Consider the following 18,548-nt stretch of genomic DNA (forward strand, 5'->3'; position numbering starts at 1 on the left):
TATATTATATATTTTCCCTTCACTGTCAGGATATATATATCCTTGTCATCATTAGGTAATGTAAAAAGACCTGCAGGTAGATGTAAAAAATTAAAGTCAATTTACATGGCATTACAGGCCTAAATACAAGTAAGAATCAGGCAGTAAGATTTTTTTACTACATGTAAATTAATTTAATACGGGTATGAAAGCCTCTACAGAGCTAGAGAAGTATTTTGAGCAATGTATGTCAAGCACTCATTGCTACACAAAATTAAAATATTCAGCCTTTGAACTATGCCTACCTGGCTTGCTATTTCTGAAGCCCTTTTGACCCGTTGTATTTCAGGAGTATATGGGCCAACTTGCATCCCTTTTCCTATAATTTCAGTTTCCAGATCCTTTTTATATTCTTTCTGAAGAAAAAAGAAGGAAAAAAAAAAACATAACTAAATCTATAGTTACTTGTATGTGCTGTTTTCAAAGCTATTCTGATAGGACTGGTCAGACTTTAAACTAAATTCTTCAATTTCTTTAATTTAATTTTTTTATTGTGCACTGCTGATTCCTTTTAACCCAAGTCTGTTCGAGAAGATTTTATATTTTTAACATCATACTGTGTTTTACTTCCAAAGTCATCTTAAGAGAGTCATTCTGTACTCACCTGGCTTACAATTTCAGAAGCTTTTTTGGCTCGTTGTATATCAGGAGTATCCATGCCCACGCCCATTCCCTTTCCTTTAATTTCATTCTCTAAGTCTTTCTTGTATTCTTTCTGAAAAGAATAGCATTGGAAATATTCACGTCTGACAGCCAAATTCTTAAATTGTTCCTACTTTAATCTGTGAGAGTCCACTGAACAGCATTCCTAAACACCAGAAAGCTTTCGATTCAACAGCATTAGCTTTATAGGATCTATCTACGACACCCCTATGCTGTAGCTGCTGATGAGTTAAAAAATTCTTTTAATGTACTGCTTACTTCAAATCTGATGTAGCCTTTCACATCTGTCTTTGCAGCTCTGGCAGCCGCAATCCCAGACACATGTAGATGAGCCTTTCTCCCTCGACTGTGCTTAGCCAGACTGGAGTCATAAGGCTTTAGCATCTCTCTAACTCTGTTTATCATTTGGCCCTAACTAAACAAGCAGCTATTTAGGCCTAAAAGCAGTAGGGCCTGCAGCTACTGAACACAGCCCAGGCCAGGGGTGGTTTGTGAGGAACAAGCACCACCTGCAAAAGATGACAGAAAGGTCAAAGTTCTGGGAAGTAACTTTCCCCCATACACTGATTATGCAACTTTTAGACTCTATGCAGCTCAACGGATTAGGTACTTCATGAAATTTGTGGTATTGCTACTACCTAGATTGATCACCACCTGGAATTTTCAATGAGAATAATTTGTTGCATCCTGTCAAATGGAAAGCTTGCACCAGGTATGGTACTGACCATGCTTGCAATTTCAGAAGCTTTCTTGGCCCGTCTTATCTCAGGAGTATCTGGACCAACTTGCATGCCCTTTCCTTTGATTTCAGTTTCCAGGTCTTTCTTGTATTGTTTCTGGGAAGATAAAACTTCATACATTATATTCACAATAGCCAGACAGTTTTGCACAAGAGATCCAATTTAAGATTTAGAGTCAAACAAAAATCTCAAGTTAAGAGTCACAACTCTCAAGAGTCTTGGCAAGCTTTTGTCAGGAAAACACATAACAAACTACAGGAGGAAAACTCAAGGAGATATTCACTGAATGTACAAAACTCTACCACTGAATTTTTAATTTGGCAGACGGTGGGGGGAAATCAGTCCATACAGCTTGCTACAATTATCCTTTAAAGTAAAGGGGAAGTTTAGCTCTACAGAACATAGTGTAATAAGCTGGTACTTGGTGCCAGCCTAATTGAAACACATTTTACTTTTAAGAAAATATTTTATTTATGAAAAGACTACATGTTAGAAATTTAATACTATACAGAATTGTTTCCAGTGAACTTTCAGAGCAGGAAGTTGTAATTTATTCATTTAATAGGTCTTTCCTGCCATTAGGCAAGTGGCAGTACTCATCCATGATTGCTGCTTTTTTCCCACAACATAAATTATAAATAACCAGAAAACAAAATGGATATTTCATCTTCAGCTTATCCAAGCAAGGATATATTTCTTGTTCATCAGCTAATGATATTGAAATGTAATACTGAAATATTGTATGCAATAGTTGTACTTTTTTTTATATAAAAAATTAAAATATTCTCAGGCAGTGCTATTTCTAGTAGTAATAATTCTTTTCTATAATGGTTTATCTCTGCCTGTGGAAAACAGTTTTGTTGTTTTGGTTTGGTTTTATTTTTTCAAAATAAATACATATAATTAAAATATTTTCATCTTATTTTTCCTGTTTGTTAACTATTTCTTAGGTTGTACATTAGTTAGAAAGAAGAAGGAAAATATCCTTCTATTCAATGCAATGGTCTGATCACTTATAGCATAAAGTTACAAGAACAAGAGCAAAAAGACTTTCAGTCTTCCATCTCTGTCTCACTCTGATATGGAAATAAATGGGATAAAACAACTCCTACTTCCCAAACCACAGTTTTTTGCAAAAAGTATAAGTTAATCTGTGACAAGACTTCAGCTCTCTCTTCCTCTCTGCTAAAGGTGTAATGGCAGATGTTTCTTCCTAGCTTCCTACTGTGTAAAACACCAAGGAAAAGATAATCCTGGGAGTTACGGCTATATATTCCTGCACTTGTTTATAGTGGTAAGGTTGGTCCTGTGCATGGCATTCACTCTGGTTCTTATGGCTATGTATGTATATGTGTACAAATAAACATATACATGCATATTAAATGAATATAAAATATATAAATATATAAAATAAATATATATATTGCTCTGAAAGAATGACTCCCTGAAGGTTTGAAGTGCAGCACGAGCTGTGCCTTCCCTCTTCCCTCCCCACTGCTGCTTCCCAGGCAGCCTGTGCAAGCTCATCCACAGGAGCTGCAGCCATGCCAGCTTTGGAGCTTGCACCTCCGCTGAGCACACAGGCTTGCCAAGCACATGAGTTCCTCAGGGTGGTCTTCAAGAGACAGTGCACAGATCAAGGAGCCTTCCACTTCCACTCCCAGCCCTTCACAATGGGAGTAGATCGCACACTTATGCACTTCCACATAACCTCCAGAGCAACTTAGACCAACACAGTCAATACCAAAGTTCAGTTCCAAAAATATACTCCGGAAGGAGCTTCCACCTGTCTATTTGCATTGGATGAACCACAAGCTCAAGAAAATTCATTTCTTCAGGAGCAACTCTACTTTTGGAAAAGGTTTTCACAAGTAGAATAGTTTGTTTGGATAAAAGATCTTCCCAAGATGCCTGGCAGTCATTACCAATATTTATTTTCAGATAGCAAGTACATTATTCCAAAAACCTCAAAATTATTTCATTGACTTTTCTTTACAAGTCCATTAACAGTCAACGATTTTTTCATTACAGTATTAATTATACTAGCTGAACAAATAAATAGACGGAAAAATGAACCCCATTTTAAATGCTGTTATCTACTGACCCCACTAACAATTTCCATTGACTTTTTAATTGCCTGAAAATTTGAAACATTTGTCATAAGTTTTTTTTTTTTCCCCAGAGCTTTTCTATATTCTTAAAGCAAAACAGAAATAACCTTAGCTTTAATAGTTACGTATTTCATTGTAGATTATGTAAAAAAAAAAAAAGGGGGAATATTTTCAGTAGAGGGTAACATAAAGAGTGAACTTTCTGTGACATCAATAACCTTGACTAGTATAACATACCTCATTTAGTATCTGAGCTGCATTTTTCACTCTGATCAAATCTGGCGTATCTTCAAACACTGTCATTCCTTTTCCTTTCATCCCTTCTTCCAAATCTTTTCTATATTCTTTCTAAGGATTTAAAAAAAAAAAGAGAGAGATTCCTCCACCTAATATTGTGTGCAAGATCTTGAAAAGAGATGCCACTTATTAAATGTCTGAAGGGTCTCTGAAATTTCTATGAAATATGAATTAGCTGAAGTACAGGTTTCAGAGTTAAAACAGAATTGGAAATCATTAAATCAAAAGGTACAATGTTGAAAAAGTGAAAAGGTTTTAATGTAGTCATGTATTTTCCTGTTGTGCTCTTGAAAAATAGTCCTCTCCTATACAGCGGTAACACGTTGTTTAGGGGCCTCAGCTGCCTCTCTACAGACATTTTAACTGCAGTAGCATTTGCTTTTACAGACCAACATACGCTGTGCTGCAGTTTCTACCTCTGTTCCACTAATGGCATCACAATCAGGATGGATGCCCTGAACACTATACTAGGACCTGTTAAAATGACTGCTTGTAAGTTATAATGTAGAAGCAATATTCCTACCACATCACTTCTGTGCCCCTCAGACACTGCACTGATATGATCTATCAATGTTTAGCAACTGCAGCCTCCAGAACACTCAAATGTTCAGTACAAAATTAAAAGCACACTAGAATGTGCCCATGGACATTGGGTTCTTTTTCTTCCCAATTCCTAGAGAGATGATGTAAGCCCACTGAAGTTAAAGTTTTGTAAGGATTTTTAATTGCTTTTCCCATCTCCAGGTTTGGGTTAGGGTTTTTTTTAAGCAAGGAAACTAGAAAAAATTTAAATAAAATATTTTTCGGAAGGATTTATATAGACATGAATTAACACTCCTAATCATGTATTAAATTTCAAAAGCACTAGTGAGCACCTTTGTCTCTGTATAAGCTATTTATAGCAGGAAGGAAGGAAGGAAACCAGGTATTTTTAAAGAAGCTTCTCAGAAGCACGTCCTACAACAAGCAGGAAACAAATTCTATTAATTTAGAATTATTAAATTCAGCTATGTCTTCTGAAGGAGTTGTGAATGTGGTTTCAGAGAAGAAAGTTCTTATTGTTACAAAATGTGAAATATTTGCAGAATTCTCTACAGTGGGAAGGCAACAGAATAAGCTGAAACACAGCTAGCACTTTAAAAAAAAATAATTGAACAAATAATTCATTTTTTAATAACCCCAGGTTCTCCTCCTTGTTTCATGCAGTATCTATCTAAAGTTTATTATGAACCTTCATGCAAAAATACTGAAAGAATTTGAAAGACAATAATTAATTTGACCTATGTAACTTTTGTTTTTAGACTCTGTTCCTTGAATGTGGATATAAAATAATCTGAAATTCATACAGTTATGCATTAAAATACCATTTCCATTTTCTCATATTCTTCCCCTCTGGCTTACAAGCATGGTTTACTCCCTAAGTAATGAGTCATAAAACTTGAGGAGGTAAGAATTAGGGAATATCTTAATGCATGTAGCACTATGGAGGGAAGTTACATCAAAATTTTCAAAGACGAACATTTACAGCACATCTGCAGCTATGCATGCACTGGCTGCTTCTGTGGACATTCAGCATGCAGCAAGATTAACTCAATGAAATGCAAGCATTTGCATTTTTCGGTAGTCAACAGGCATACATGAGACATGTACGCACAGAATGGTACTGCACAAACTAGACCTAGCTTGAGACTTGTCTACCTGACAGCCAAGCTTATTGGAATAAATTATTTATTACAGGATGAATAATAAAGAAATATCTGAACAAAGCAAATCTTTTCTTTATCCATATGAAATCTAGCATAGACTGGGATAAGTTGTTTAAAGAACAAGGAAGGAACAAGATTCAAGGAGTTTTAATTCTAGCATCGTCAATTTCATTCATCTGGGTCACAACAAAAACATAAATTCTTAATACAATAAATATAAAACAACGTATTGTTGGCTCCTAAATTCAAATGGAGGATATCTAGCAACTCTGATATTTCTAACTATGAATTTTGCTGATACATTTACTTCTAAATTTGGTCAAATAGTAAGCCTAATCTATAGAACCAACCAATACTCAAACCCTAACCTGAAAACAGTTTTGAATAACAATATAAAAAGACTTAAAGATATAAGGATTCTCAGATATGGAAAAAAAGTAATTTAATTTCTAATGCTACATACAACTGAAGAACATTGAACAAATATTAAAGAAACAGTGGGCATACAGAAAACCTGCACCTTCTAACAAAATTTGCTTAAAGCAGATTATGTAATATCACAGTTATATGGAATTTTGGTCTTCTTTCATCCATAACATGTATGACAGATAATTATTTCAATTAAATTAGTTAAAAGTGACTAAACACAGCTCAAGGCATCCATATAACCACAACAGACTATCATAAACCTGAAATAATTGCTCAAAAGGAAAAAATGCCATCTGGACACCAACAGAAATCCTCCTTTCCACCCCCTCATCTACCTGGAAAGCAAACTCCAGGCCCTCTCCAAAACCCTATCAAACAGATGTCTTTTGCAGCATGCCTGGAAGGTCACCAAATTTGGGCTATTTGAGCCCAGCGGATGAACAAATTCCAAAACTAAGGCCCTCAGAGGGAATGTCCTGCCAGTGATCCATTTTCTATGGAGTCATCTGATTTGTTCATTTAACTCTGGTTTTCTGGTTCAGGTGTGCTGAGGTTTATAATTTCCTTATATTCATAAGAAAACTTCAAAAAGTATCGATTTTTACTACAGGACTACTCAGAATATAAAATGACATGCCACAATTTTTACTCATCGACTCACTTTTGTATTTAGCTGCCAAGTTAACTGTAAGTTGTTCAGTACGCAGTAGGTTGTAGTGATGCTGCTTATTGCTCATTTACATCTTAACAACAACAAAAAAGAAACAAAAATCCTCTACCTCTTTCAGAAGGCTAGTGACCTGTTTTATATGCAAGAACTCTGGAGTCTTGTCTAAATCCATTGAGGGTCTTCCCTTGATCCCTTCTTCAAAATCTTTGCGATACATTTTCTGTCAAAGCAAAACCAACAATTAGTGGAACATGCATGCGTATTTCCAAGCATATTTCAGAAAGAACACTGTAAACAGACCCAGAAATGAGCCATGCTATAAATTAGTTATCACATTAAATAAGCAACTTTGTTATTCATTTCATTACCTAGATTATCTATACAAGACACACAATTTAGACAAAAATACACATGTGTATTTCCAAAGAGAATGTTTCACCTGACCTATGAAAGAAACAATTTGCCTAGTAGAGAAAAGAGAGGACAAATGGCACACAAGATAATGGTTTTAAACAGACAAAAGTTTCTACCTAGAGGATGAAATCATCTGTTTTCCATGACACACAGCAAAAATAATGAAATCAAACTGCAGCACAGGGAAATACTCTCTCTCAGGATGGATGGTGAAGCACTGGACTAGATTGTCTGGGAGGTCACGAAACCTCCACCATTGGAAGTTTTTAATAAAAAGTTAGAAAAATATGCCTGACTTAGGATAGCCATTGCTGTTCTGGAGCCCAGGAACAGTCCTTCCCCCTTGCTGAGCCCCCCAGGCTGAACAGGCAGCAGCATGTTTCAGTTAAGGCATGGGGTCAGACTGGGCTTTGCAGCTTCACTCACTCCCACCTGACAACCCTCCCTCATTAAAGATGGAATTAAAGGCAAAAAGTTAAAAAGTTAGTAATCTCTGATCTAGATGACCTCTTGAGCTTCTTCTCAATTAAATGATGCTATATACAATCTCTGTCTAGTGTTAGCACCAATGGTCTTTTGAGAAAAAACAAATTTGAAGGAAGAACTGAGCTACAGAATAGCAAAGAGAACTACTCAATACTAATTCTACCATATCCTCAATTTATAAAACCTTTACAATCTGCTTCATCCATTTTCTTAACCTGAGTACAAGATGTCTGTTAGCTTCTCCATTGATCTAAATTTTGCTAGTTCGAGCACACAGTTTTACTAACCTCACTTTGCATCTTTTGAGCCTCCTTTGAAACTTGATACACTGGTGTATCCACAAACTCCAGCATTGATCTGCCTTTAGATTTTTCATAATTCTCTTTGTACTTGACCTAGGAAAGTGAAAACAAATGCTGTTAACAGCTGAGAGAATGTGAGATCTGATTGCTTGCTATGGCGACAGACAAATCCTGTCTTAGCCATACTCCTTAGAGGTTTTGACTTGGAAGACTCCTCCCAAATTTAACCTGCTGGAGAAATAGGGCAGCTAAATAGAATTTTTTTCTGGAGTCATTTATTCCTTTGCTTCAAAATGTCAGACCTAAAAATGGTGAACTTTGAAGACAGCAGGAGGAGTGAGGCCACCACTTGCAATCCTTAAACTAATTGCATGATTTTGGCTGAATGACCTATGTCTGAACAGTTGGCAGCTTTTCAGTAGGATCCCCTGTCATGTTTCCATTAAACACCACATTTACTGTAACAACAAAATCTGTTTCATAGCCAGGCCCCACAGGTCTCTCTCTCAGGCTCAGGAGCACCATTCTGAAATGCACTGTTGTTTGTACCTGCGGGAAGGAAAACTACTGCCTCAGTAGAGTCTGGTCTTGCACCAACATTCCCCTCACAGCTACCAATGACCATGACCTTAAAGCTAGCAGCAAAATCACATTGAACAACACAAGGTTAAGACACCAACATACAACTTTTTGCTAACTCACAAAGCAAATAAACTTTGTTTGGAAACCTGGAGAAGCCTTCGGAACTCATTCATTTCCACTCTTTTGATTAAGATGGGCAAGCACATTATTTAGCTCAATCAATCAGCCTGTGATATGGTGGAATATTCTACAAAAGCCATAAAGGAAAGCAAATAGCTACAAATCAAAGCATAATATTCAGAATGAGTAATACTTTAATTTATTTGTCTCTTCAAAACTAGTAATGTCTGAATTTGAGAAAAGTGTTGATCTCTTTCCCTGTCAGGCTTCTGCACTAGGTTCGGATCCTCCAAAAACACTCTCTCTCCTCATGGGGTGCTTCTGATTGAATATGCACTGTAGATCACTGTAATTTGTCATGCAGTTTTGTGCTTGATTTAATCACTGTTAGAATGATGCATTTTTCTCTTTGCAAGGTGTATTTATAATTGTGTATACCTGACTTAGAAGCACTGCATTTTCTTTGTGATAGATTTGTTCAGCTGTATCCGGGGTGAAATGATAGAAGCCCTTGCTTTGTTTAAATGATTTCTTATATTCATACTGAAACAAAAAATATCAAATAATGTTCTCACAGACAAAATCCAGAAGGTTTTGCAATTTAAATACCCTTTAAAGTAACTATGGGAGAAACAGCATAAAAGAAACTATTAGTTAGGCCTTCCAACTCAACTTCTACTGCTAAATTTGAATTTAAAATATTGTGATGAAATGAAAAAAGGATATGATAAAAAATAACTTTTGTAAGTTCCTAGAGAAAATTCTTGTCCTGCTCATCCAAAAGTCAAATGTTAATGTTCACGAGAAAATAACCATTATTATTTACATTTGAAGTGCAAAGGGACACATATGATGGTCTGGGTTTGCCTCCTAGTGGAAATAATTATAAATGTCATGCAACAAAATCACTCCTGTAGTGGAAACAAAAATTATCTCCATCTACCGATACAGACTGCATACTTTTACTCCATTCCTCAACTAATGGAAGAAAATTAAAAAAAAATAATTCTTTAAAATCAAATGAGGTAAACCACACAACCTTTTGCTACACTAAACTACAGGCACCAGGTTCAGTCTCTTAAGTCCTATTTATTCACCCTTTTCCATAAACTGAAACACATCTAAGTTCCTTTTTTTTAGCCTGTAGTTCATTAGCATCTCAAATTCTCTACAATAGGAACAGATTTAAAATGTGCAAAACAATAAACTAGCTATTGTACATATATTAAAATTTTAAATTTTATGTCTCCATGTTCATGCCAAAAAGAATTACATGTATACCATATGAGAGAAAAGTGAACTCTTGTGAACTCTCTTCCTCATCAAAATAAAGAAAATCAGATGGGTTTGACCTGTCAGAATCAGTCTGTTTGTGTCCAAACATGCCCATCGAGCTTTTCTCTTAACTGCTGGAATTTATTCCCATGGAAGCTGACTTGTATAATAGTTTTGCATTGGTATTATAGTATATGTGTTTCATAAAGTCACACACACTTCTACGCTCTACGTCAATCAGTAAACCAGTTCAATCAACCATATTAGTTTATGAGTTTAATTAACCATACAGGTTACAATGTATCACACCAGGGCAGGTGTAGCTATGTTATGCAAAAGATGAAGAGAAGCATAAAGTTCAAGGAAGAAATGTATACTCCAGGGAAACAGCAAAATTGGGCAATTAGCAAGAAGCTCTGTGTTTCAGAGGGAAAAAAAATAAACCACCATGCAATCAGTCTTTGGAAATCATTTAACGGCGCAGTCAGGAAGAATGTTTCATACAGTGGAAGCAGACTGCAAGAAAGATTTGGTAGGAGATGTGGAGAGACAAGGAGGAGAACACAAAGAAGGTACTGGAAAAGCATGGAGAAAGGCAGGAGAATAAGCCATGTTAAAATCAAAGAGATGACATGGGGAGGTAAAAATCTAATAAGGATTTTGAAAATGGCATTTCTGTAGAACACAAATAGCTAGTGGAGCCCTTAGGGACTGCCAAAGCATTCTTTTTCCTGCTCACAGCAAGAAAAAAATATCCACCAGCATCTGGACAACACAAAAATCAGAGACTTAGTATTCATGGATTCCTCAGAAGAGGACATAGACAATATGAATCAACCCTTCCTGGGCAATAGAAAGAAATAAATGTTGCAGGAAGTGAGCTGCCTTAAGGGAAAGTCCAGGTTTCTATCTCATTCGAGATAAGATGACGAATTGATGAAGTTCGTTCTGAGGGTGTTCATTTAATCAGCAAAAAGAGTGCCAATCTTACCTTACGCTGAAGGAAACTAGAATTAGGCCAAAATGCACATGAAGAATGCTGGAAGTTAAAGCTATCAACTCATTTATTACCCATAAAAAAGGGGATAGTCAGTGGTAGCTTCACATATGGAAATGAGATAGATAAAAAGCAAGCTTCAATTCACCAAAGAGCAACACAAAAATCAAGTACAGACAGGAAGCCTGGATTATTTTTATTATTTTAGACACAAGCTTCCATAAGCAGGTACTGACTCAGAAGATGACCCAGTATGCTCCTAGTCATTAGGGCTAACCCTTTGTGTGTGAAGCGCTCGCCTCCTGGCGACCATGAGCAATCTTCCTTCCCAGTAACACCCACTCACACCTTTCCACAGCAGTTCCACGGCCCTTCTGTGGTTTCTGGAGTAAAGACAACAAATGCAGCTAACCAGCCTACAAGCACTGCACATGTAGCGTAGGTGCTCTTGGAGTGGGAGAGAAGCTTCAGGATTGCACAGAAGCCAGGGCTTTCCTACCTCTTCGTCCCCATTTCAATCCTCATCACTATCCTATGTCAGACCACCAGCCCCATCAAGGGGCATGTCTTGTTACATGGCAGAATGGAATATGCGTCTATGACCTGACCTAATGTAGGAAGCCTCAGACACTGATGAGGGAAAAAAGGCTTAGACACAGAAGCTCTAAGGGAAGCTAGCACTCGAGAGGCTGTTGATGGCAGAAGTCCAAATATTAAACTACCATAATGGTCACTTCTGTACAAAGACTTGCAGATGAAAGCAATAAGTTCTTAGGCAAAATGAGATTTGCAAGGAAAGAAGGATCTTAGATCAAAAAAGGAAAAAAAAAAGACAAGGTTTCAGACATATAAGAAATGTTCAAGTACCAGAAGTCTGTGTGGTTCTTACCCAGTATATTAGTTGTTCTAATAACTGAAATATCTCTCCCTAAAAGCCCTTTTTTCTTCACTACTTCCTCCAACTACCATGGTTGCAACCCTACAGTCTACTACGTATGAGACCATGAAGCACATACCAAAAATGTACATATTCTACAGTGACTATACACACTACTTTCCTTACTACATATATTTTTCAGATACTTCTTATAAAGGCAACTTACATCGCTATGCGTTTTGCTGATATTCAAAGCATGGTTTAAATATAGCAGGTTTGGTAGATCAGAGGCTGGATCGTGTAGGCTTTCCAAATCTTTCTTGTAATTCACCTGGAAAGAGAATTCAGGTTATGTAAAATAAAGATTAACAAAATAATTCAGAGCTTCGTATTACAGTGTGTCCATCCAGAAACAGAAAGCATTAAGTGCTTGCCTGAATAATCTCTACCAGCCACTAGATGGTGGTCATTTACTATTATTTGGAGGAAAAGGAAAAAATCAATAAAGGATTCGTTGTACTTAGCAAATATTTGGGAACTACTCAAACTTTTCCTCAAAAAGGACACTTACAACAAAATCACATTTTGTATGACTTTTCAGACTAGAAAGGATTTATTATTATTTCTTTTTTTTCTTAAATCAAGACTTAAATGAAGAGTATCTTCCTCAAAACTTTGAGTTTACTCATTTTAAACACTGTTGATTCTTGTTGTTTTTCTCTTGATTCAGGAATTACACTAACTGTCCAAATAAAAAAGTTGTATATAAAACAGTTAAAGGGAAGTGCTCCTGGATATTTTATTGAATACAGATTGCTTTCAGCAAAGATAAGCAATATAGTCACCTAAGGCAAAAGAAAATCACTTCATGAAGTGGTAGAAGATAACTTCCTATCAGCCTATAGTAGGTTTTTCCATACTTCAGATAGCTGGATGCCCATCTTTACAGGAAGAAGACGAGCCACCCCACCTATCTTGGATGACAAATCTTTTAAACTAATAGCTTTAGACACCTCCACATATGTATTTTCTTCACTGATTTAGGCAGACTTCAAATCAACAATACTCAATTTGCATATCTCTTATTATAATAATTACTTCAATGATTTTTTTACTAAACATTTAGATTTTGGAAACAATTACATATTCTGTTGGACCCTTCCCAGAGCTGGCCTCTCCTGTTCCCATTGAGTGGTGCCCCACACTTTGGAAACACCGGACTACAGATGAAGGCTTGCCTCTTGGCTATCTGGGATCATGGCCTCAAAGAAGAGCTCACGTTTTTAGCATTAGACACACTGTTAAATATATCATCCCAACAGCATTATCACTTGATATAGATGTTTTCTCTAACCTGGCTCCAGCAGCAGGCGCCCATTGCTGAATCTGGTGACTGCTGTATTTTGTAATACCATTCAGAAGATGAACCAGCAGAATGAAGTCTAAAAGATACGACATCCAAATCTGAGCTGTTCATGCAACCTCCTTCTACAACCATTGGAGAGATGCCAGTACTTTGCTCCTCTAAAGACAGGCATCTACAACAGGTCAGAAGAATTGCCCTCTAGACCTGTTTATTTCTTTTCCTAATACAAAGGGACCGAATACCAGGCGATTAGCTCAGAGTAAGCAGTCATACCTTTTGACACACAAAGTTAAGTGAGACAAATCTCATCTAAAATGGTTATGAAAAACTCTGCAGGCCTTTGGAGAAGGGCTTTGTCAGAAGCAGAGGAAGAAATGGGTAACATGCTGTACCTGCTATACAGACACACTATATAGCAGACACTGCTGCTCAGAGTAATTCGTAAGATGGAAAAAGAAATTCTGCTTGAGAACAAATGTTAGGTTTTTCAGGATGTAAATGCATGTAACATACAAAGCAAATTCACTTACATCACTTGCCAAGGTGGATGCAATCTGTGCTTGCTTGAAGGAAGCACTGTCAAGAGGATTGTACTGGTGGCTCTTCATTTCCTTACTGAACTGCTCTTTGTATTTCACCTTCCACCAGAACAAACATATCTAATATTAACATGTAGTACTTAAAGAAGGCACAGAGAATTCAGACTACAAAGGAGCTTATTAAAGACAATTGCCTGATCCATAAATCTTTAAACAATGAAGATGTTTAAAGAAGCTCAGTTTAGCCACACCTGTGACTGTCTTGTGCTGGTTTCAAAGTAATTTTTATGTATCTGAATTTTACTAAAATTAAAAAAATAATTTTAAGATTGTCATATGCAATTATTGGTGCTGAAGGATTTATAAAAAGGAAACAGAAACAAAACCATATGACTCACCTGAGTAATCAAATAAACCAGAACTGTTTGACTAGCAATAACAATGTACTCACTGAGAATCATTCAATTCATAATTAATATCAAAAACATGTTTTTAACAACAAAAAAAATTTATAAGATGAATAAATTGTAAAACTTGTAAAATAAATCACTTGTAAATTTTTCAACCACTTGAAAGTGGGAAGTCAGAATCAAAGTTCCCACTCGGATGTCTTCCCACCTCCAGGTCCATGTGTCACTCGCGCTGTGCTAGTCTGTCACCAGAGCCCCCAGGTCTATTTTTAATTCTGCCACAAATTTCCCACAAGACCCCAAGGAATCTTTCTGTAGTACAGTCCCTTCTTGGGGACAATGCCCACCTCATTACAGTGTTAGAAAACATAATTAAATGACTGTCTGCCATCACTTTCACTCTCTTTTCTTCTTCTTCAAAAGAAAAAGGGGGAACGACAAGACACATAAGAAGAAATGAGCAATACATAAATGTTGAGGCAATGGCATTAAAAGCAAATAAATTCCAAAAATTCCATAAAACATGCTGAAGAACTTAATTCAGAATCTGAAAATAAGAAATCGAACAAATAGTAAATCTCCCTCCTTTACCCCCCTTGTTGTGTATGCTCATCAAACATCTGGAGACTCTGCACACATGCCTTGCTTCTTTCCAACAGCTGGGCATAATGGAGGAGAATAAAGTTCAGCCTGAATTATGCTGCTTTCATGAATGTTAGTCTGACACCTGATATCTGAGCCTATGCAACATCCATTACAATTTACCACGCTCTGCATTAAATAAATACGCGGCTTTTTCCTTACTCCTTTTTTCTCTATTCCCACATGAATGTCTGATAAAGTGGTTAAACCACCTCAAACAATCTCCTTCAAAAATTATTTTTTTCTCAGCTTTAGTTGTGGGAAGAATTTTCTTTTTCCCTTTTTAGTTCTTCCTTGCCTCAAAAGATTCTCAACATGGTTTAGCTTATACAACCTCATTATGTTTAGCCACGATGCCCAATATTTCATTAATCAGGATAACAAGAAACCAAAGCTAAGCCACCCAAACAGAAACTAACCTTATATGTTCAAGAACTACATTATGATTCCAGCACTTATGTTAATTTTTCAAAGGAAGAGAATTCTAAAACATTGTTACTTTTAAAAAGAAACTTTATCTGAACACATGATGAACTTCATAATCTTTCACACTAACTCTAGCAAAGAATATCTATTGCCTTCTGGTAGATTCATCTGGTTCATATTGTTTGATATTTGCCTTGGCTTTGGATCAAGTGCAAAAGCATATATCTGAATACAAAGACACTGCCTTTGTCAAAGGCAAATGCACATTCTGTACGAGCAGTGAAGGAATAAATCAGAGGGCTTTTCTCTTTTAAAAGGTGTATCCAAAACTTGGCTTCTAATAAAAATCAGGCAGTGCTGGCATATGCGATTCAAAAAGCCTCTGAAACCAGGGATCAAGTCAGCATGGTGAGCAAAATTGTCTTTTACTCCTTGGGTACCAGCTCACATCAAAACAACATCATGCACAAGAGTTTAAATATCCGACTACTGCAGGCCGTCTTCTGCCCAGCCAACAAATGGCCTCAAACTGTGCACACGGACTGAATGCACAGCATGGCCCTTGATATTCTTGTTAAGTGTGAAAACGTCAGTGCCAAAGGGACCTCTCCTCACAACTGGCTTGCCATCTTCCAGCTGCAGCCGCTTCATGCCCTTTTTGAAAAGATTTTTTTAGCAATACATTTCAAACTAGATTCTAGCAATAAATCCTCACTGGTGTCACTTCAGATCACATCACTGCTACTGAAGGAAAGCGGGGGAGCCAGTGAACCCAGTCTTCACGGGGCTGTGTGTCCTGATGCTGATGTGCAGGAGGGTCCCAAATTTAAGGAGACCGCCCACCAATCCAACTGTAAACGTTCCCGTTGCAGTGGGGGTGTCTCGGTACTTCTAGGCCCTGCTGCCTCATCGGGCTGCTCTCCTTATTGCCTTCGCTCTCCTCCCCAACACCACTGCACACGTCGCTCTGGGGCAACATGGAGGCCGCACAATAATATTAGATGACCCTGGCGGTATCTCAAGAGCACTTCCAGCAGTAATTTAACTCTGACTTGTCATAGGGGATTCATCTCATTGAAAGCTACACACGCGTTCATTTTCTCTTTTATCGGTATTTTCCCGTTTCCTTCTCCCTTTTGAAAGAAAGCGTGGGGTAGGAGAGGGGAGAAGAGAGAAGAGCAAGCCCATGGATGAGTCACTGTGAAGTAGCACACACGGTATTTATCCTCCTTTTGAACAGCAGAAAGTTGTGAATGCAGTTTAAAGGGGAAAAATAAGCCTGAGAGAAAGGGTTCTGATTAAAAACAAGGAAGAAAAATACTTCATCAGTGTTTTCTAAAACATCTGAAGGGGGGAGGTCTTAGCAACGTTATAACATGGTGCAAGAGCAAACAAAAAGTGGGAGTAGAAATGACAGTTGTTAGTGGAAGCTTATCTACAAATTTCATCGTTAACCAAAAGCTTTACTTTCATGAGGGTTTAAAATGACGGCTACTTATTTACCATCTTAATTAAAGTTTTAAGTTTGTTTATTTTTTTAGAGAGTATGTAATGGGGGTTAATTCAAAAGAGATGCATGTGGCTGCTCTCTGATTGTTGCTGAAGAAAGAGCAGACTTTGCAGGCTTTTAACACAACATCATCCGTAAAAAACCAAACTGGAATTAAATAAGGCCTGGATAAACAAACTTCTCATCGGCCTTGCACAAGACCTATAAAAGTCAGAATTGCAGCTGGACAGAGCAGTGTCTTTTGAAGCTTTGCAGCAGCATTCCTAAATCAAATCTGTAGTTCAAAGCTGTTCACACAGGGAGTGTTCAGTTTCAGAAGTGGATGACATCACCCACTGTTCAGATTTACAAAGAAACTACAAAAATTGAATCATTCAACCACTGGGATCCCAGGATGAAGCAGACACTTGCAGCTAAAGCATTTCCTCATGACCATATGAAAACATGTTAGAAAAAATGAAAAACCTGTCAGAGCACATAGACGTTGAAGAAAATGTCACATAAACAAAGGGCTAAATTAAAATATTGGTTGCTAAAAGCACTAGCAGAGTTTAAAGCAAAGAAAGACTGAGAAACTCCTAGGCTCTTTGTGTTGTTACTGATAATCTCAGAGAAGGAACATTTTGAAAAACATTCTATCTCTAACAATTTTATCCCTGACACAATAAGCACCAGATCCAGTATAAAATGTGAATATCCAAAATTATTCATCATAAAACCAATTATTGAACATCATAAGGGCAATACTTCATATCAGCAGCTCTTTGAAAAAGCTAATAAAATGCATTAAAAGACATAAAGAAGACATAAACAAGAGCTTGTTTTTATAAAAGGTACAAAAAATAACCTAAATTATACAATGTACATTCAGCAAATTGACGAGCTTCATGTTTTCACAAGGGCTAACAGTTTCTGTTTTAAATTTCATTTAAAATCAACAGAAAGGGGTTACCGTGTGCTGTGGGTAAATATACTAGTCCTGGGAGCTATTATTTTTGCTGCTGCTGTTGTCAAAAGCTTTGTTAAATTTAAAAAAAAAAAAAGAAAAAAAAAAAAAAAGTGGGCGGGGGGTACACTGATTTTGTAGAGCCTTGAGTACCAGTCAAACATTAACACTATTTTCTTCACTTTGTTTGCCTTCCTGCTTGCCTTGATTGCTTTCTCCCTTCGTTACACCCACACCGCCTGACCTCTTCTTGCTCCTGTTCTCTATACTCCCTAAATTACCTACCCATATGCACCACATTAAAACATGTTATCATCTTCTCTTCCCATTACATCCATCAGAATTGTCAACTTTGCAAATTTGCTGTGAGGGTCAAATAACTAATATTTCTCTGCATGTCGCAACTTATAGATTCATGCTATTAAGGGAGATTATCAACTTTCAGCACAAAAAGTTTATCATGCTCCCATTTGCTGAGAAACAAATGGAAAACCTAAAAGCCAGAAAGTCTGGAGACAATAAAGAGATCATTAGCTTTACTATTTTTTAAATCTTGTAATTGTTACAAGCCTGCTTCACGATCCTTGCATGAAGAGGACTGACATGACTGACTCATATTTAGGGCTCTTCCTCTCCTACAGCACAGGTGCATTCCTCATCCTGCCCCACCACCCTGCTCTTTGGACACAGGGGTCATCTTCATTTTTCTGTGCTCTTGATTTATGATCAGTGTGTCTAAGTGTTATGATGATTCCAATAATATATAAAAACATTAGACAACTCATGGCCACTGCCTTTCCTTCAGAGGAGGTGGGGAATTGCTGACTACATCTCCCCACTGCTGAAAGCAGCCTGCTATTTACAGCCTCCATGCTGCTGTATGCAGACGGTGGCAGAGGAGCGTCAGGCTGAAGCACTGCCTCCCTTTCTAAAAGTACATGGCCCATCACACACACTGCAAGCAGCCACAACAGCGTAGACTGAGGAGAGCACAAGAGAAA

At 37.2% G+C, this 18,548-nt stretch overlaps 1 protein-coding gene across 11 annotated transcripts in view; it reads right to left on the reverse strand.

Annotated features, from left to right (window-relative positions):
- The window catches only part of NEBL (nebulette), a 273,043-nt gene that overhangs the window by 51,753 nt on the left and 202,742 nt on the right, over positions 1–18,548 (reverse strand). For 6 of the 11 annotated variants that reach the window (XM_072854414.1, XM_072854415.1, XM_072854419.1 and 3 more), the window contains exons 8-15: positions 13,605–13,712; positions 11,935–12,039; positions 7,843–7,950; positions 6,765–6,875; positions 3,791–3,901; positions 1,428–1,538; positions 644–754; positions 285–395 (exon numbers count right to left, since the gene is read on the reverse strand). The exons of 2 other annotated variants lie outside the window; for them this stretch is intronic. In XM_072854414.1, the coding sequence (XP_072710515.1) occupies positions 285–395; positions 644–754; positions 1,428–1,538; positions 3,791–3,901; positions 6,765–6,875; positions 7,843–7,950; positions 11,935–12,039; positions 13,605–13,712 (876 nt within the window). Of the gene's footprint in view, positions 1–284; positions 396–643; positions 755–1,427; positions 1,539–3,790; positions 3,902–6,764; positions 6,876–7,842; positions 7,951–8,997; positions 9,103–11,934; positions 12,040–13,604; positions 13,713–18,548 lie in introns of all 11 variants that reach the window. 3 more of the 11 variants (XM_072854418.1, XM_072854417.1, XM_072854423.1) reach the window with 2 other exon arrangements.

This window comes from Ciconia boyciana, chromosome 2 (assembly GCF_034638445.1).
Source record: "Ciconia boyciana chromosome 2, ASM3463844v1, whole genome shotgun sequence".
NCBI lineage: Eukaryota > Metazoa > Chordata > Aves > Ciconiiformes > Ciconiidae > Ciconia > Ciconia boyciana.